General features: G+C 39.6%; 1 protein-coding gene across 1 annotated transcript in view; it reads right to left on the reverse strand.

The window, feature by feature from the left end:
• LOC139708034 (vacuolar protein sorting-associated protein 4B-like) overlaps positions 1-21,565 on the reverse strand; it is a 119,766-nt gene that overhangs the window by 36,985 nt on the left and 61,216 nt on the right. The window contains exons 4-6 of the mRNA XM_071620022.1: positions 18,738-18,826; positions 17,970-18,124; positions 11,118-11,233 (exon numbers count right to left, since the gene is read on the reverse strand). Of these exons, the coding sequence (XP_071476123.1) occupies positions 11,118-11,233; positions 17,970-18,124; positions 18,738-18,826 (360 nt within the window). The remainder of the gene's footprint in view (positions 1-11,117; positions 11,234-17,969; positions 18,125-18,737; positions 18,827-21,565) is intronic.

Consider the following 21,565-nt stretch of genomic DNA (forward strand, 5'->3'; position numbering starts at 1 on the left):
TTCTTATAAATACATCGTCGCTGTCACCACGAGCTGGCCTTTTATCGCTGTAGCGCACGAAAGTTGATTTCGAGTAAGGCTGCGGGTGCGTTTATCAACTCCTTTCCTCGGCAGAAACAGGTTTTCTAAACAGCTTTCAAGGAATTTTTACGAGTTGATAAACGCAAAGCTGTTTTGAAAGCCCTTTCGGAAAGCCTTTTCGAAAGCTGCAAATTTGTGGCTTTCCAAACAGGTTTCCTAAACAGGTTTTCAGAAACCTGTTTGTAAAAGCCTTCGTGAAGTTGATAAACGCAAAGCTGTTTTGAAACGGCTTTGTAGTATTGTACTGCAATTACGAACAATGCATGCCTTAGTATGACCTCTCCTCCTCGGGTAGAATTTCGCAATGCAGCTGTGCAGTGACAGGCCAGTTATCGTGTTCGCGAAGAGTTGATAAACGCAACTATTTTGGAAGCCGTTTCGTATTTGAAAAAAAAAATCGTATTTGAAAAAAAAAAGAATAACATTTTCATCAACATCCAAATTTGTGTTATTTCATAACACTGGAACTGGTCTTTCATTAAAAGAATTCGACAGTTAATGTTCCATTCATTGTTGAATATTTCTAAGATTTGATTTAAGAGAAGAATGCGATTGGTGAACTGCACCATGTTGTTCGAAAGGGGAAAAAATAACTTTTTGAAGCCAAAGTATCAAACGGATGCTTTCACTATATCAAATGGAATTTACGAATAACTATCTCCAAATCTACAAATCATCCCCATGAGGTTTTATCAAACTTCAACAAATATATCCTGCAGAAGTATGATGAAATTCGTTACTTTAACTTCTTGAAGCAGCTTATAAACTTCTTGAAGTGAAAGTTTCGGGACTGCGTATTTACACAGCACCAGAGACAGTGAAAGCATAATATACAGCTACACATCTGACAAATTTGAGAAACTGGAAACATAGCAAACAATGTTCTTACGACTATAAACAGCATATCACCTATTACACATTCCCTAGACTTCGGCACATAGAATTGGGAAATGGTTCATGCTGAGCTCACATCATGGTTAATATCAAATAAAATAAATACATAAATACATGATTGTTCAGCTTTTTGAATGAAAGAGTGAGTCGTCGTCAGGAGCATTGATACTTCCATAAGGAAAAAAGTCTGTCTCACCCCACACGACTTTTGGAAACGCCTAGTTACTCCCACTGAAACAGATTTGATCTCATAAGTAGGCACATGTTTTCACTCAAAATGCTCAAAATAACATCAGGTAATTTCAATTTTGTGCTTGCCATTGTAAAATTGACACACTTTTGTGTCTGGAGATGAGTACTTTGCTCACACCTTTCCTTCAGTGATGAATTGCTTAATTATGAAATATTTACCAATGTTAGCATAATGCAGGTGATCAATGGGGACTATAGCTTGAGCACTCCTAATACAGAAGATCCAAAGCCCAAACTTACCAGCATTCTTCCACAGAGCTATCTGACAATAGGCACTCTGACATTGTTGTCTAAATGCAGTCATGGTAGGTGAAAGGCTTCACTGTTCTCGAGCTAGATTGATTTAAACACCAGTTTTCTCGGAGTGAATGTGTTTGCATATGATGTCAAGGGAGCCTTTGAGATCTGTAAAGTGCTGCCTCTGAATGATGGCCTCCTCCACAGTGGCTGTAAACTAACTCCACTCCTTTCAGGAAGTTTGCTCATGCACATGATCTTGTCCTAACGTCTCATCAACCGAGTACTGACCCATCTCAAGACAATAGAGAAGTACTTCACCTTCTAGAGATTTTGCCCCAACCTTAACATGATTACCATCAGGCCTATGCCTTCCACATTAGCAACCATGTTGCCAAAGCTATGTTCAAGGTAGCCTTCTTTGGCAAGCCTTCCAAGCATAGGCTAAGGAAGTCCACCCTCCTTCACTGGTACTCGATAACTCTCCCTCATGCTGGAAGGAAAGGATGACAAGTGTCACCAGTGTCGTCTACACATACCCTGACCTTTCAATCACGATGACCTGGGGGCATTTCATGAAGCGTTTTGTCTGACAAATTTGTATGACAAATTTGCCAGTTGCCCTACAAAAATTACCCAACACGCAAAGGGAATGCGTCACTTACACAACAGTGGGGCAAAAAGTACCCAACTCTCCATCACCAATTCTGTTGGGGAAATACTCGCCTAATATTTAAGTAAAAATAATCGCCCATGTTGGTTTGATCACCTTAACCCTATTCTAACTGGGAGGGGGGGGGGGTCAATTTCACCCCCCTCCTCTACATTTCGCGCCGCGATTCCGCAACGCGCAAAGATTTTGCCGCGTTGTTTCATGACTTTTTTTTTAAGTCTCCCGCATATTTTGAGACCAAATTTGCGATGTCCGGTATTATACACCGTTCTGAAGTTACGTAATGTTTTGCGTATGCATGTCAAACCGAAAACAGCTCAAATTCATGATATCGTGAGCAAATCCAATGCAAAGAGTGTTTTTTGGTTAAGCTGATACAAATTAGATTATTTCAACTTTTAACAATTGAAATTAATCAATTTTAACGTAGATAAGCTTGAAAAAGTGCCTGCAACAAGTTTTGGCTAAAAAGCATAATAGAAAACAAAAGGTCGAAAATCAGAGGAATACATAAGAAATTAACAAAACAATAGAAAACAAACGAAACTGATTTTTATGTGCTATTTTTTACAAGAAAATTGTGCAATGTGTCTTGAGGAAAGCTTACACAAAAATTTAGCAATCATTCAGTCTTTTTAATGGAGTTATAGGTGAAAATATGATTTCATGCGTAGTTTGCATTATTAATTTACTAAAAATAGAAAATCATTTTTTTTTCTTTGTATGACCATGCAATCTTGTAGTTGACATCCGGCTCTACGTTCAGGCAAAATTATGCGGCGATGGCGCGATCGGCGGCCGAGATCTGAAAGGGGGGGGGGGATCAAATTGACCCCCCCCCCCGTAAAAACTTGGTCTCAAATAGCCCAGTTAGAATATGGTTAAAGCTCAATCGGAGGATAATTGCCAAGAATTATGATTTTTTTCTCTTTTTTTTTACCAACCAACAATTACCCAACTAAATTCACCCAATATTTTTAGAGTGTATGACAGCCTCTGCCATGACATTATAGTCTTATTACTTTCGCAGTATTCTGAAGAAAAAAAGAAGTTACAGTGCAATGTTTGCATGCGGTTCAACCCCACGATACTATCTGCCATCTACGCTCTTGTGTTATTACAGTCATCAAAAATTCTGAATCTCTTGCGAATAGTGTGATTTGAGGGAACATGTCCTACCAATCACACACTATGTCAGAAATACCTTTTGCAAGAATTCAATGAGAAGTTGAATGAGGTCCTCCTGTTTTAGCGTTCAAAGCAATATGCTTCTTTCTTTGATTGAAAAGAATGCTTCATCGCCTCTAGTCAGATTAAGTTTCTTTCCGCCCCTCCCCCTTCAGTTAATTCCTCCTGACTCTGTCACAGGTCGTTGCATTATGTGGTTAATGTGAAAAGTTGATATCGGTAATGACACTTTTGGCCGTGAATCTAATAATTACATTTCTAATCATCATTGTTACCATCGATAATTATTACCATTACTAGTCCATCAATGTAACTTAATAGCCCGGTCCATTCGTCCTAATTATTCTCTGTGTTACTGCAGATTTAACAGGAATAGTGCCACCTTGGGGGGGGGGGGGGGGGGGGTGGTCGGATCTTAGAAACGCATATGATAGGCAGTACGTAGAAACAGAAGGGAGGACTTAGCTAACAGAAACGGGTGAGGGATGCTGTGATTGTGACGTACCCGGGGGAGGCACACAATCTTTCAACCTACTTCTTCTTCTTTTCCACTTTTCCACCTTTTCTGTTCGATAACAAGTAAGGACGTAAAACATCAGGTTGATGCAGGCAGTGGAGAATTTCATCGTGTCAACATCAACATCATTGTCAGGGATTGATGCTCGTGTCTCAACTCAAGTGTCCAAGTCAAGTGTAACATTGTTAGAGAGACATAGGTATACGATGCATTAATAAAGAACACAGTCACAGTGGACCACACAGTACACGTACCGGTACTTAGGCCCCCCCCCCCCCCCCCCCCCCCCCAAAAAAAAAAAAAAAAAAAAAAATTGTTACATTGGCGTAACATGAGATTTTCAAATAGGGTCGGTCGGGCGGATTTTTTTTTTTTTTTTTTTTTTTTTTTTTTTTGCTACCTGCATTTTACGTGTAAAACTCGTGTCTCGATCAGCTCAGTAAACAGTTACAACTGCTGCACCGAATGTGCTGTGTTCATCTATTCTACAAATCATTTATGAGGCCGATATTACTGGAATTATACCCCTTCACAGAATTTAAAGATGTTGAAATCCCTATCCTGAATGTTTTCACTATCACATATTTTACTATTTTCACTTAGAAAGATAGATGCAAATTGACCCATATGTACGATCTTTTCATGGCACACGGCGATCTCTATTACAGTCCCACATATACAGACTCGTGTAAGTTCTCCACACAAGAAACCTATGGCAAAACTGTGCACAATACATCGCAGTCTGAATGCTACGTATACACTGAATAAATCTTGTTAGAGTACGTGTCCGTGTTGGAAACAGATGACGTACTGATCAAGGAAGGCTTATGCGAGGCGCTAGATCTCTCCCTCGTACATCCGATATCCCCAGAGCCGTTTCCACTTCCGGGTTTGTGCGATCGCGATCGCAATCAACAAGATATTTGATATCGATAGCAAAAAAAAAATAATAAAAAAACATGGGGTCGGCGGAATTTTTAGGGTCGGGCGGGTTACGCCAATGCAACAATTTTTTTTTTTTTTTTTTGCCTTCGTAATTGATTGTGATTCGTCGCAAGTTTGTGTGCGTGATGTGAGTACCGTACCAGCTAGAGCAGAGTGTGGGTACAGAGCATCAGTAGGGCGTATGTGATGATCGAGATGATGATGACTGATGTAGGACGAGTGAATGGAAGTGGAAAGCGGAAGAGTGGCGTGCATCAAGAAAGAGCCAACCAAAGAAGCCCGGGTATACATTGCAGCATAAATAGACAGTAGCAATAACTAGCAGCTACACTCTGTATTAATCATACTGTCGTTACTGTTATCATCATTAGATATGTGATAGCGTCTGTAGGTATAGAAATACCACACAGTCCCCTGCGCTCTAAATTCAATTTCTCAGTTTTTTAACCCCGATGACGTCATTACAATGAGTCTACAGTATTCAATTTTCGGAATTCGAATTTCGCACCCGATTTGGTATTTGTCCGTCTCAAAGATGAATTTCTGGCCAGCATGCTCCCCAAAGAGTTGGAAAGGTGGATTTTGCAAGTGCAGGAATTGTAATGAATCTAGTTACTGGAGTATCAATAAGCCAGTTCACAGTTAGTGCATGTCTACAATGATCCTGCACCACAGACTTCTAAACATGAAAAGGTTGTGGCTGAAGTATTCATGTACCATCTTTCTAATCATTATAAAGAGGATGTGCTTAATTGTCAAACAATGTTGATGAATCAATTTCACGTGTACGTTCCATTAGGCGTGCAACCCATAACTTCACATTCTTGATGGAACCTGCCCGAGGATTCTCTCCATTTTGACGTTAATGAGTGAATGGCAGAAATCTCTGAAATGACCTTTGCACGTTCGCAAACTTCGGTAAAGCTGTAAAACGCTTAGAGATGATGTACTTAGAGATGAGGTACTGTATATAAAATGAAAACATTATGAAATATTGTATGTTGATACCTTTGCGAGCGAAGAACATAGTATGACGCATGTTGCCCTCAAAACTGAGGGAGATCCTCCTTCACCCCCATCACTCTCAATAAAATGTGGAGAAGGGGCCTTCAACAGGGAAATCTTATTAAAGTATATTGATTGTGATATTTGTGAGTGGCTAGCTCTCTTGGGATCTTGTTTCTAATTATGGGGACATCAATAGATCCCTTGAATCGATTATTTCACAAACAGGCACAATAGCTCTTTTATCTCAGCCAATCTGATTTATAACTAAATTTCAGACCACTGCACTCTATCCAGCATCGTTTACTGCATATGGACACTAATGTATTATGCATTATTTCATCTTAATCCAATCTCTGTAGGTTTGAAATGAACTAATACCTTCATCAAAGTGATTCTTATTCAAATCCTTGACTTGTTAAATTAATTAGTGCAAATTTCAGCCAAATTTAAGCAAAATTTAAGAGCAAGCGATGAGGAAGTTACATGTTTTGCGAGGTCCACCAACCACTAGAGGGCAGCAAGACAGTTGGTGACGTAGAACTTTGTGGACGAGTCTCTGCAAGATTATGGGTCAGAATTTTGAACGATGTAGGCCTACAATTGAGCCAAAACAAGGCAAAATTTAAAAAGTAGGAAATTCTCCAAATCATTTATCTTACCTTAAAGAGTATAACTCAAGCTTTGATATGAACCCAATTATACTATGATTTTTTCAGAGGAACAAGTTTTTATTCACCGCGGAAGTTTACCACGTCCAGAGCAGCGAACGTCCGTGAGGAATAGTAGGCACACTGCATATACATTTGAATACGATTTAACATAGTTTGCAACGATCTGATTCAGTTAAAAATCGGAACGAAATATCTAAAAGGACATGTGTATGTGTTGGCAGAATATTAAGTTTCTACTCTTAGCCTGTACGTAATTGTAGACAACTGATGATTCAACCAAATTCGTCATTTCTGTTGAAATATTGCTCTTCCGCTAAGCACTTTCTCCACTTAACGCCCAATTTACAGAAACTCAATATTTTGACCTGTTATTTCACTATCCTATACTTTAATCCTTACTCCCAAATAATAACATACCTTTTTAAGATGTATCTGATCCAGGCAGTCTCTATAACCCAACAAATATAGCATAGTTTTCATCACGGAGGTTCGCATATAGCTCACGGACGTTCGGAACAAACAAAAATATTGATTAATTCAGCTCTATAGAGTTGGAAACGCATTCTCTTCACAACAAACAGCGATTTCATGTCGGGAAAAAACTCGTCTGCAAAATCCTGAATAGAAATTACCAATTCTCAATTATAAAAGGTTGTTTATCTTCTCATGCTGAGGAATCAAAGAAAACAATTTTTCCATCTCTCGTACATGAACGTACAAACGTACGTGTAATCTCAGTGACGTAGTCCATCCTTGAGAACGAATATATTTCTCAAAATTTCGTTATCACGAAGTAAAGATTCAGGTCCTAAATTTGTTATCTAAAGTCTACAATGCAAGCTTTGCTTATAACGAACATGGTCACAGCTAAATATGACAAAGAATTGACATAGAAAACGAAAGATATGCGCTCCGTTATAGAAATACGAAGTTTAGCCGGGGAGGGCAAACGAATACGTTAGGAAGAAATCCCTCTGCGTTTGCTCCTTGTGTTACACACTGTTACCGAGGAGAATTTGTGTTATCATATTTGTCAGAAATGATATAAGGTTCGACAGATTTCGTCATAACAATACACAATAAGTCGATATAACTTGGATGAATGTTTGTGACTTCGATATTATACATTATGGTTTCTTATAACAAACATTTTGTAGCGCGTCATTTCGGAGGCTAGTTATTCATAAAGTTTGTCAATCTTAAATTTGATAGAGTTCGTATAATCATGAAGCTTTTTAATTCGGTAAATGATAGGAGTCCCCGAAGTTTAATCGAAAGGTTTATTAATTGAAACATGAAAAATCAGGTTCGTTTATCCAAATGTGGAGGAACAAATTGATAACCAAATCCTCCAGATTTCAAATTCTCATGATAATCGTTTACACCTAAACGAATTTCAGGCCCATTCCACTTTTAAAAGAACGGACCTAATAATAGTGTACCCCTTAATATTTAATTTTTAGGATTAACAAACTTTCGGAATAAGATCATTTTTAATAAGAAACCTCCTGAATTAACTACGAACATTTTTTTTTTCATTTTCGGAATAACAAACCTTTGGACATTCGGAGTAACGAATCTTTGAAAGAGCGAACGTATCAAAGTGCAACCTTAAACCTATTCTAAATCATTACTTTTTTAACATGCGTTTTCAAAGTAAGCACAAAAGCACAAGCAACTTGACGATCCCTCTGTCATTTAAATGTCAATTAACAAAAATCTAGGACAGAATTACAAATTAACATTGCTTTTCATTGATGAGTATAAAAAAACATGTCATGATAAGCGGAGGATTTGCGTGTTTTCATCAGACAATAATAGTATACTGCATTATTTTTGTTCGCTGGTGATGACATTTCGATGAATAAAGATATAAACCAACAAACCAAAACTTCTCCAGAGGAATTCGGTATAACGGGAGTGCACTGGCAATTCTTTTCTCTGTGTGTTGGAGCTCGATCCCTGCTCTGCTTCTTTTCATTTTCATTCAACAGCTTCCAAGTCCTTTTTAAACTTTTCCGTTTCTTCTTCAACACATGCCCATTTACAGACTTCTTCCATCAGTTCATCATTTTTGTTTCAATATTTCCTGAATGTGACTGGGTAGCACTTTTCGGATTTTTTTTTTCTGTTTGTTCGCAGCATGTTCAGGCTACTTAGGAAATGAGAGAAAAATCGTCGTGAAGAGAAAAATAGGAATGTATTAAGGCATTAAATATCATGACAATTACAGCGAACGTCCGTAATGGAGACCAAAACTGGATGTGTTCTGTTTGAGATGGCAGCTACCATACTCAAAAGATAAAGACTTGGAGCATCTGTCACTAAAAAGTGGCGCTGTTCCTCTTTCTCCTACTATGTAATCCATGGACTTATTCTACCAACGAACATCCGTGACCAACACGTTTTCCTTTCGTTATTACAGGTAAATTGAGTGCTGAACGTTATTCACTTATGGGTATGAGCGACTCAGTGATTTGGCAATATTTTCAAGTAAACATTAATTCAATGTACAGTGATATATTTGTCATTATCAGAAATTTCCTTTCTCGGACCGAACGTCAGTGAGCGAAACTTTCAGAACCTGTAACAGTGCAAACTGTCTCCAGAACGTCATTAGAAAGAAATTTAAATGCACAGAAATTACAGATTACTCAAAATTCCATTTTCCTATAAAAGCTTAGTTAGAGGGCAAACAAGCGTAAAATTGTGAAAACATTTTCAACTGTTTGTTCATCATTATCACATACCGCCTTAAAAATTCTGAAAATACTGCTCTAAGCTCATTGTTTCCTTTGTAAAACTTTATTTGTCGCTATTGGAGCCAAAAGTTTTAAAGAATACAGGACACTTTCGGGACAAGTTATCCCTATCGGTCGGATTACATACGTCACGGACGTTCGCTGGAATTGTCACGGACGTTCGTTCTACTACTAGGGTCATGTTCCAGGACGGGTAACTAATCGGCAGAGAGTACCTAGCCTTCCTAAATCTTTCAAATATTTAAATTCAATTCAATTCAATTCATTCAATTCATTCATAGTTTATTTCCAATCATCGAAAATAAAAATAAAAACATGGTACAAAGTATACATGTGATGAAATATTGTTCAAACGTTTGCAAAAGATTCATGTAATATATATACGAGACCAATTTTAGAACAACATATAAGATGTACAATATTTAGGAAAACACTGTATAAATACTTCGTGGGCGAGTGGAAAAATAAATTCGATTATGGAAAATAGTGATCCACTAAAAAGCATAGCTTGTCGGACGTGGATCGCTAGACAAATAATGAGTAAATTAATAAATGAGTAAATACACAAACACAAACGTTTAGGTAAGGTACAATTCTGTGACATTGCAGATAGATGGATGGTGTGGCAATACATCTACATTAAGATTTGAAATAAGGAACTATAAAGATTTTATTGCATACATGCAACTTTCTTGTTCGTCTATGGCGATTCTGTTGGTACGAGATTTAACGACAAGGCAAGTGCCAAAATGTGTATCGCCCATTCGCGCTAAAGAATTAAAATATAATGTTTTTCTAACTCCCGTCATTCATTGAACCCACCTTTAACCTTTGATTTTGTGGTGACCTTGAACTCCACAAGGGACATTTACCAGTCAAGTTTGGTCACAAATGGACATAGAGAGTAAAAGTTATGAGCCATAATCGAAACGCATCGTAAAAACTTAAAATTGGGCTCTTAAAGTTTGTTTACACCTGTATGTGACCTTTGACCTTTTGGTGACCTTCATCTCCCAAAGTGATATCTACAATCCAAGTTTGGTCAGAAACGGACATAGGGATCAAAAGTTATGAGCCATAATCGAAATGCATTGTAAAAACTTTACATTAGGCCCTGGAATTTCGGTGACCCATGTCTGTGAGCTTTAACCTTGTGGTGACCTTCAACTCCCCAAATGATATCTCCCATCCAAATTTGGTCACAAACAGACATACATCAAAAGTTATTAGCCATAATCGAAATGTGCCATAAAGACTTGACATTGGACCCTAAAGTTAATTGATCCCTGCCTGTGACCTTTGACCTTGAGGTGATCTTCATGTTTGGTAAAAATATGTAACTTTGTATACCCTCTCTTCCCTCAAAGTTTGATTGAAATTGAAGCCCTCACTAGAGAGTTATTCAAGTTTTTGTAGCGTTACGGACGGACAGACGACGCGGGAGTCTCCCCGCTGCACCTCCGGTGCAGGTGCGGAGCTCCGGTGCGGTCGACAAAAAGTGAGACAGAACGAATGACGAAAAGATGGAGTAACTAGAGATTTGGTGCAAACATCAATAATTGAAAATAATTTTCTTGTAGTTTATCACAAAAGAATTATCGTCGGCGGGGTGACAAGACCTTGTGTCTCAAATTTTGGAGAAAATCCCATTTGTAAGTCAAAAGTCAGATAATGACGTTATTGATGTTCTGTCAAAATCCTCGTTTTCTTACCACAAAAATGGAGTCACCAAGGCATGTCAAAGGAAAGTCAATCCCATTTGTTACAGTGCTTTGGCTGCCATGTTTGTTTGTTTGTTTTGGTTTTTTGCGTTCCTGAATAACTGACATTTTTGAGATACAAGATTTTGTCACCAACCCAACGGCAATAATATATTTGGCAAAACTCACTTTTCACTTTCTCCAAGCCACTTGTGAATGATATCTGCGGAGGAGACTGAGATGAAGGTAGACTCAGCTTCAGTGGCGATTGCCTTAGCAAGGTAGGACTTCCCTGTTCCTGGGGGCTGTATGAATGAAATACTTGCATTCATCTATCTGAAAATTACTACAATGAGAACTGTCATAAAAAATGCAGGCATGTCCTATTGTTAGTTCATTTCAAGTGACAAAATCTGACAAATTTCACATTCATTTTTGATGAAACAAAATACTTTACTTCAACAAATATCTCCATTTATCAGTCAAGAATTGATCCACTTCCGGGAACAGAACTTTTCATATTGTTGAAGGCTCTAAGAAAATTAGACACTTCTCAAAGAATTTGGATTTATCCAATGGCATAAGGGTAAACATGGGCATGTTGAAGTTTTTATGCCTCCGCTACGAAGTGGTGTCGGAGAAATTATGCTTTCGGGTTGTCCGTCCGTCCTTCCGACCGTCCGTAATGAATTTTGTGGACAGCATAACTAAAAAAACCCGTAGAGGTATCCTAATGAAACTTGGCATGTATGTGTATTAGGGGATGAAGTTGTGCCTATCAACTTTTGGGTGCACATGCCCAAGGTCAAAGATCAAAAAGTCAAGGTCAAATACGTAAAATATCATTATTTTCACCATATCTATGCAATGCATGAAGATATTTTCTTTAAACAATAGTGTATACATGTAAAACCCAATTAAGATTCTCTGATGAAAGCTTGGCGTCATGAGGTCAAAGGTCAAAAGGTCAAGCAGAAATATTAAAACTTTACTCTTTTCTCTGTACCTTGGAAAGTGTTCAAGGTATCTTCATAAAACATAGTATATATATACATGTACTGACTGGCAGTGATCATCTAGAGAATTTAGGGTTCATGGGTCAAAGGTCAAGGGCAACACTTCAAAATTTTACTTTTTCCCTCATGTTTATGCAATGCCAGCAGGATTATTCTTTTTTTTTCTACACTTGGTGTATGCTTGTATAACCTAATAGAGATTCTCTGGAAACTTTTTTTTTCTTTTTTTGTTTGCCTCAATGGTCAAGAGGTCAAAGATCAAGGGAAAGTGCTGAACTAACTTTTTCCTCCATATCTCGGAAGTGGCTCAAGTTATCCTGAAACTTACTACATGCATGTTTTGCCTTGATTATCCCATGAATTTTAGGGTCAAAGGCCAGATGAAAATGGAAACAATGTACTTTTCAATACAGAAATTGCCCTTTTTCTCCATACCTTGAAAAATTACTCAATGCATAAACTTATGAATGGGTCAAAGTCAAGTTAAAGTCTTTAAATCCCTAAATACATGCTCTCCTATTAATCCAATTAAACCTACGTCAGGTATGGTGAATGCTCAACACATTTGTGACAAACTTGTCATTTCAATATTCTGAAAATTTTGTGAAAATGTAATCACACATTGTCCACATGTGCTATAGACCTATTAGGAGAATCATGCATCATGGCGGAGGCACACCAGTCGCCTTAGCGAAATTTCTAGTTTGATTAAGTTGTTGGCTAGACAAGTTCATGATTATTTAAAGCGATCATACAGTTTTGGTTGAGAACTAATTTCCGGTTTCTAACATTTTTTTTTTTTTTTGAGATAATGAGAAAACTCGTATGAAATATGAAAGAGCATGTAATTCTATGAGGAATTCGACATTTATTCGATGAAAAATGGTTTTGAAATTGCTGAGATATCCAAAAAAGAGCGATTCTAATAAAGTGTGGGACCCACACTTATTACGATCGCTTTGCTTTACTTTGTTTTGGGATATTTCAGTCATTCCAAACCCGATTTTCATCAAATAAAGTTTGAATTTCTCTTAGAATAGTATTCTCTGTACTATACCAAAAGTGTTTTCTTGGTATCTCGCAAAAAGTTAACAGCCCAATTCTCATCTCCACTAATACTGTACCATCCCTTTAATCTCTAATGTAACAACAGAGAATTATTTCCTAATCAAACAATTCTGCAGGAGCTGCTCTGTACATGCTAGATGGCCATGATATGATGTAGGGTGTATTTCATCGGTATGGAGACTAAGTGGCGACCTGGGGCCCGTTTCATAAAACTTGTCATCAGTCGTTTCATAAAACTTGTCATCAGTGACAGGTTGTCATACATATGACAAGCTACTGAAATCCTTGCATCTGATCGGCTGAGAGCAAATTTGTCATAGAAATGTGACAGTTGTCACTGATAACAAGTTTTATGAAACGGACCCCTGGTCGTCACTCGCTTCTCACTAGTCGCGGAGACATCTCCAAATGTCTCTGCGATATCTCCTGGAAACTAGTCTTATCTCCAGGAAGTTGCAAAAGAATTGCACATTCATCTGAAAATTCATCTGACTGGAAAATCAACTGGATGAGCGTTCGTTTTATCACAATCAATGGAAATTACCTTTGCTTGATAAGACTTTCGCCTGCTGGCTCTGCAGGCTTCTTCAGATCGAGCGTTGTGAGAAGGACTTCCCACGAGCCGACGCGTAGCTGGCTTACGCCAATCTGAGAGAATGGGATCGTATATATGTCGAGGAAAGTGAGTATTGCCCCAGGTCTCGGTTGAAGGTTCTCCTTTGTTATTTTCGAATGTGAATAGCTTCCTTTATCCTGAGTGGGAAGTTCTTCTCACAACGCTCGATTTGAAGAAGCTTGCAGAGCCAACAGGGGAAAGTCTTATCAAGTAAAGGTAATTTCCATTGATTGTGATAAAACGAACGCTCATCCAGGTGATTTTGCAATCAGATGAATCTTTTCAGCGAGTTGAGGGACAATTTTGGACAGTCTACAGTCCGGAAAGTGAGAGAATGGGATCGTTTAGAAAGAAAATTGTCGCGGTATCGCAACCACCTCGTGTTCAATCTACATATTGAAAACTTTCGGTCATCTGCGAAGCCGCGCTTCCGCGCGAACGCTACAACACGTAAAACGGGTCAAAAATCGACGCATTTTTCCACAAAATCTGCCATAACTTTTAAACTATTTAAGAAGCAAACTTGGGGCGCCCGGATTCTGAATGTAGACACTTTAGGGATTATTTATGTGTATATATCATTATTGTAACATTTGTAGTCGTGACGCAAATTTGATCAGAAAAGTACCTTATGAGTAGATTTGTCTATGGCGAACAGTCCAAATTTGACGAATTTGAGCATATTTTGCCGTCTTGCAATTCTTCCACACGGGATATCTCGAGAACGGAAAGTCGCACAAACTTGGGGCGCGCGGTTTTAGAAAGTAGAGATTCTGCCCATTTTTGTGATATAAAAATCTTGTTCATTGGTTGAGCAGTCCTGACGCAAATAAGCAGTAAAGCTAGACTACCCAGTCACAATTGCTGTCATAGGGAACGTGTACAATCCACACAGAGCTATCACGTGACGAGACTACCAACGAGAATTTGAGCCGTTGACCTTCACTGTCTGCCGTCGTCAGCAGTGTGAATTCCTGTGATTTCAAGCTTTTGTTTCTCGCCAAATACCATTTTCAATGCTATATCAAGATACAGTTGTATGTGAGACATTATCTAGATACATAGCAGCCTTATGAGCAACATAACTGCTAAGTTTGGGAGCAAAAACAACCAAATATATTTCGCATTCCTTCTCATTTTTCGATGATGGCTCTAGTCGGACTGGTGCATTTTCTTCGGAGGTGGTAATAATGTAAGTAGTTACAACGGTCGCTTGCCACCTGCTGTCTGCAATCGGGTGCTTATACACGTGTTGTGCACAGGTAATCAACTGAAATAATGTTGTAAAGGAATGATAAGGTCCTAGATTATAACTCAACTGTAGATTTAACCCGATTTCTGCCGCCTACACACAACACACTACGCGTGAAATTATGTGAACATGATGTCCCTCCACGCACGGTGCTGCAGGCCACCCCCATTAACGTGTCGACTAGCCACTCGCCCCACACGCACTCACTTTCTCCAGCGTCTGCTACGTCGGATTTTCTGCGTGAATTAGGGCGAAAGTTTTCAATATGCGGTGCAAAAAGGAAAGGGTGATTCCGATTAGTCTAAACAGATCAGGGATCAGGATTAACCAAAACAACATCAAAGATCTTACAATTCTAAGCCGGGAATTAAAGGGAGAAATCAGCACCACATTACAACAGGATCACTTCAGCCAAGAGGAAGGATTTGTAACCCGTTCAAAGGAAAGGGAATTTCTAAAGTCGAGACAACGCCATGCAGCAGTGCAAGCTACATGAGCGCCTCTTGGAGAAAGCCAAGAACACCTCTACCCAAAAATTGGACCTTTCTGACACTCAACTCAAGAAATGGGTGGTCAACATAGGCCTACCCAAACACAAGCTCTCACAGGGAGAAACTTCAGTTCTAGCCAAAGGATTGAGTTATGCAGTTGCACCTGAAACTCTGCCAATCGAGGAATTTGTTGTGGCGACGAACAAACCACAGCAGTTCTCAAGAAGCCTCAAGTCGACCTTCTGAGAAACGATGTCTTGGAAATACTTTAGAATGCAAGGCCTCCTCAACCGAACATCAGAGCAGCCGAAAAGAAAGCCTTGACAGAACTAGCTTCCAACAAGGAAATTACCATCCTTCCTGCAGATAAGGGGAAAGCTACAGTGGTCATGGACACTCAAGACTACAAAGAAAAGGTCAGTTCCTTGTTGACAGATGCAAAGACGTATAAATTATTAACTTGTGACCCCACTTCCTCTTACAAACGGAAGTTAACAGCGCTGCTTAAGCCGCTTAAAGCTCACAAAATGATCACTTCCCAACAGTATGACTACCTCTATCCTACGGCGGAGAATGTACCACGTCTATATTGTACTCCCAAGACTCACAAAGAAGGCTTCCCCCTCCGCCCCATAGTTGACTATATTGGATCTATCGGGTACAATACTTCAAGGTCATTAGCAGACATATTGTCACCGCTGCTAGGGAAGACTGATCATCATGTACACAATTCAAAGGACCTGGCAGAAGAGTTCATGCAAGGATATCAAACTCGAGGACCATGTGAAGTTCTGGTCTCGTTCGACGCCGTGAGCCTTTTCACCAACACCCCAATCGACCAATCCATCCAGATCGTAAAGGACAGACTTCAGAAAGAATCCGAACTACACAAGAGGACCAATCTCACAGTGGACGACATTAGTTTTGACGGCAAGATAAACCGCCAGCAATACGGAGCAGCCATGAGCAGCCCTGTGTCACCCGTTGTCGCAAACATCTACATGGAATACTTGGAAGAAGAAGCCATCGCCTCCGCTCATGGTGACATCAAATCTAGAGTTTGGAAACGTTATGTGGATGATATCCTTGCCATCGTAAAAGCGGACACAGTCGACAGACTCTAAGCACACTTGGACCAAGTTGATGACGAAGGCAGTATCAAATTCACTCATGAGCTAGAGGTTGATAATTCCATCCCTTTCTTGGACACCAAGATCACCAAAAAGACCGGATGGCACAACCAAGATGGTCGTCTACAGGAAAAAAACACACACGGGACAGTACCTGAATTTCCAATCACACCATTCACTCCACCAAAAATTAGGGGTTATCCGCACACTCATGAACACTGCATCGTCACTGAGGACGCAGACCCGAAGGCAGAGGAAGAATACAGCCAGTCCTCTTTCAGGAAATGTGGATACCCTGGCCGGTCCTGCAAGAAAACAAAAAGAAAAAGGGGAAAATAAAAAACCAAGAAGAACTCAAAGACCAAACCAGCCAATCAGAGGAGGAAATTGGCAACCATCTCATATGTAAAGGGTACCTCGGAAGCCTTGCAAGAATTTACCAGAAATACCACATCTCCACAACATTCAGGCCACACAAGAAACTCAGGAACATCTTCGTACACCCAAAAGACAAAAGATCCATCGATGACCAAGCGGGGGTAGTGCACCAGATTCCATGTTGGAACTGTGAGAACTGGGAGAAACAACCAGAAACTTCGGTACCAGAAAAAATGAACACAAACAAGAGGTAGACACAGTAAGTACACCCTACTACACAAGAGGAAAAAGAAAGGAAACCACCTCCCACATGCACAAGTCGGTCATCAGCGACCATGTGGCCAGTGAAAACCACCACATCAACTGGAAGAGGTGTTCCATCCTAGCCAGAGACTTTGGAAAAACCCCACGCTGGATAAGGGAATCAATTCACATTCGAAAACAACAAGGAAAAACCTTCATCCGAGACCTGGGGCAATACTCACTTTTCTCAATATAAGATCCCATTCTCTCAGATCGGCGTGCGCCAGCTACATCGGCTCGTGGGAAGTCCTTCTCACAACGCTCGATCTGAAGAAGCCTGCAGAGCCAGTAGGCGAAAGCCTAATCAAGTAAAGGTAATTTCTATTGATTGTGATAAGACGAACGATCATCCAATTGAACAAGTTAAAATTTTCCCACAGCCTTTTTTGCAGTCAGTCTCCGTTTTGCAATCAGTCTCAGTTTTAAAGACGTCTCCGCAATGTCTCCTTAGTCACAGACACGTCACATGCACTCCTTTTTTTTCTGTAACATCTCTGGGACTTCTCCCTCCTGCACATTGGTAACACGCAAACATGAACGCCACACATCAGTACCGGCGCTTATGAAGTAGAAACTTAAAGCTGTTGAGCACAAGTGCCAAATTATTATAGAGTTGTGTGTAACTGATATATCGAAATATGTATACTTTCATGGGCTATCACATGTGAAGTATGGCTGCTTTTGTGTATTCTTGGTGTACACAAATTTGATTTTTAGGTTATTGGTACACTTTAACAAACAAACAAACAAACAAACTGACTAAGGGGTTGAGGAGGAGGTAACTTGCCCCAAACAGCAGGATTCCCCTCCAAGGCTTTCTCTTCCCAGTGAAGAGATGGGGGAACTTTACAGGCATGATGACCGCTTCCTTCAGAGCCTCCTTGGCCCCCTCCAGTCCAGCCACATCAGACCACTTCACATTGGGGTTTTCCACGATAGCGTCTGGGGGGAAAATAGGAAAGGTTTCCTATCATTACTTATTTGAGCTTGGAAACCATGGAAAATGTGTACAATTCATTAAGTCCTATTGGTTTCACAGGAATAAATGAAATGAGATGAAGAAATGCGTTGCATTTGGATAAAACATGCTTTCAAGATACAGTACATGCAGATATCATTGCAGGTAAATGAATATGACTGAGCTATTTTGAAAGTAGACATCACCTCACTTATGATGCAAAGTATAATAAAGAAAATATATCATTTTAATCCCTCTATTACCACCGTTCATTAAAATGCCATTTTGAGCGTGAAAGCTATCACACTGCTTGAATGTCAAAATCAACATGCAACAGATAACATTACATTTCAGCACGTAGCAGCCTGACAGATAAAAAAAGAAACAGTGTCTTTATCACTACGTGAACTCTTAGCGGTGTACATACTGTGGAAACGTTGGCCTTACCCGTATACCGTATGGTGACTTTGGTTTTGCACAGACGGCACCTAGCTGCGCTGTGTCAACTACGAGTATTTGATCAATTGCAGAATATGCTATTCTCCATGCTGTTGTGGTTTATCTCTGGCACTGAATAGCTCAAATGATTGCACTTACCTTCCAATTGCCTCTCCATCTTTTTGAGTTCAGTATCTTCCTCCTCATCACTGGAACTCTCGTCATTCCAACCTCCTTTGTTTGATTTTCTGCATATTTGACAAGTATGGAATCATTTCAAATTGTACACACACCAGTATCAAACATTAAAGGTATTGTTTACCATTGGGAGCAGTGACTTAAAAAAAAAGTTTAAAGTATCACATTTGATGCACATGTGTAGGTCAGTTGTACAACAAAACATTCTAACATGTACAAATTTCGCAATGAAGCCTAAACTACAGGGAGACATAACTTTTTTTTTTCTAAATCAACCATACGTAGAGAAGGTTTATTCTGGAAACAATAATTATTATTATGACTATTGTTCACATTTTGTATATCTAACAATACTTAAAGTTGATTATCCTGATTAACATTTCTCATTGGTTGTTTCAATCCCTAACTCATATTTAAGAACTATTTTGAAGCACTAAAGCTTGATTTTTGTTTCGTCTACAAATGGTTAACAATGCTTTTGGCCATAATACAGTTCTCAGAAGGGCTCAAAATTAATATTTCCACCATTTTGAAATTACTTCCAATGAAATACATCAAAAGGGTCTACAAAAAAAAAAAAAAAAATCCGGGCTGGCATGATTTGCCAGGAAGATGAGTTATTTTGGAGTACTGTAATAGCGGTTTCTTTTGCGGTGGTGTTATTTTCGCGCTTTGAGATTGAACCGCGATTTAACATCACGCGAAAATGTTTTGAACTCGCGGCTTATTACAACTCTATTGCGCACATGCACACACGAAAATTCCGCGCATTGAGTGTATAGTTATGGTCAACACTCACACAGCGATACCACACAATGTAGGTACAAACATGTTATAATTAAAAAGTCCTCGAGAGACGGGATTTCAAGTAAACCTGCCTTTAATTCTAATTTCTATTTAATCAATAAAGAGTAATTGGATTGTAGTTTGTGTTTTCATGTGCAAAATAAAACAGTTTTTGTCGACCGCGAATTTAAACACACGCGAAAAAGTCGGCACGGATGGAAACCGCGAAAGTATCTGTATGCGAAAGAAACCACTTTTTCATTATCAACAATTTAGAAAAATTTTGACCGTTGTACACAACTTTCATTCCAGAAGAGCTCTCCCCATTCAGCACTGTGGGAAGGTCAAATATAACATGATGAATGATTGTGACTGTGCCTTTGCAATCATATTTTCCAAGAAGCTGCACGTGATTTACTCTAGCGAGTACAATCAATGGATATTGCTGTGATTCAATTTGTTGATTATCGATAATCAATTATGAAAAACTAGAAATTTCGTGCTCGGCGGGTCGCGCAGCCGAGCACATGTATCCCCCGAACCCACAGCATCAAGAAGCATACCCTATTGGATTTACCTTTTCATGAATACAGACGGAACAAGCGAGGGCGCCATCACCAAAAACAATAATCCTCTTCATCTTACCATAATACACCTTCATGCCAAATTTGAAGATGATCGAAGAAGAACTGCAGCCAGTAGAGCGCTCACAAGCAGACCCTATTGAATTTACCTTTTCATGTATAAAGACGGAACAAGCGAGGGCGCCATCACCAAAAACAATAATCCTCTTCATCTTGCCATAATACACCTTCATGTCAAAATTTGAAAATGATCGAAGAAGAACTGCAGCCAGTAGAGCGCTCACAAGCAGACCCTATTGGATCTACCTTTTCATGTATAAAGACGGAACAAGCGAGGGCGCCATCACCAAAAACAATCACCAAAAACAAAAAGCGTCTTCGTCTAACCATAATACACCTTCATGCCAAATTTGAAGATGATCGAAGAACTGCAGCCAGCAGAGCGCTCACAAGCAGACCCTATTGAATTTACCTTTTCATGTATAAAGACGGAACAAGCGAGGGCGCCATCACCAAAAACAATAGGCATCTTTGTCTAACCATAATACACCTTCATGCCAAGTTTGAAGATGATCGAAGAAGAACTGCAGCCTGTAGAGCGCTCACAAGCAGACCCTATTGGATTTACCTTTTCATGTATAAAGACGGAACAAGCGAGGGCGCCATCACCAAACACAATAATCCTCTTCATCTTACCATAATACACCTTCATGCCAAATTTGAAGATGATCGAAGAAGAACTGCAGCCAGTAGAGCGCTCACAAGCAGACCCTATTGGATGTACCTTTTCATGTATAAAGACGGAACAAGCGAGGGCGCCATCACCAAAAACAATAGGCATCTTTGTCTAACCATAATACACCTTCATGCCAAGTTTGAAGATGATCGAAGAAGAACTGCAGCCAGTAAAGCGCTCACAAGCAGACCCTATTGGATTTACCTTTTCATGTATACAGACGGAACAAGCGAGGGCGCCATCACCAAAAACAATAGGCTTCTTCGCCTAACCATAATACACCTTCATGCCAACTTTGAAGATGATCGGAAAAGAAACGCAGCCGGTAGAGCGCTCACAAGCAGACCCTATTGGATTTACCTTTTCATGTATACAGACGGAACAAGCGAGGGCGCCATCACCAAAAACAATAGGCTTCTTCGTCTAACCATGATACACCTTCCTGCCAAATTTGAAGATGATCGGAAAAGAAACGCAGCCGGTAGAGCGCTCACAAGCAGACCCTATTGGATTTACCTTTTCATGTATACAGACGGAACAAGCGAGGGCGCCATCACCAAAAACAATAGGCTTCTTCGTCTAACCATAATACACCTTCCTGCCAAATTTGAAGATGATCGGAAAAGAAACGCAGCCGGTAGAGCGCTCACAAGCAGACCCTATTGGATTTACCTTTTCATGTA

The sequence above is a fragment of the Diadema antillarum genome, unplaced genomic scaffold, assembly GCF_040938485.1.
Source record: "Diadema antillarum isolate AM-2024a unplaced genomic scaffold, OU_Dant_1.0 seq00001294_RagTag, whole genome shotgun sequence".
NCBI classification, from domain to species: Eukaryota; Metazoa; Echinodermata; class Echinoidea; order Diadematoida; family Diadematidae; genus Diadema; species Diadema antillarum.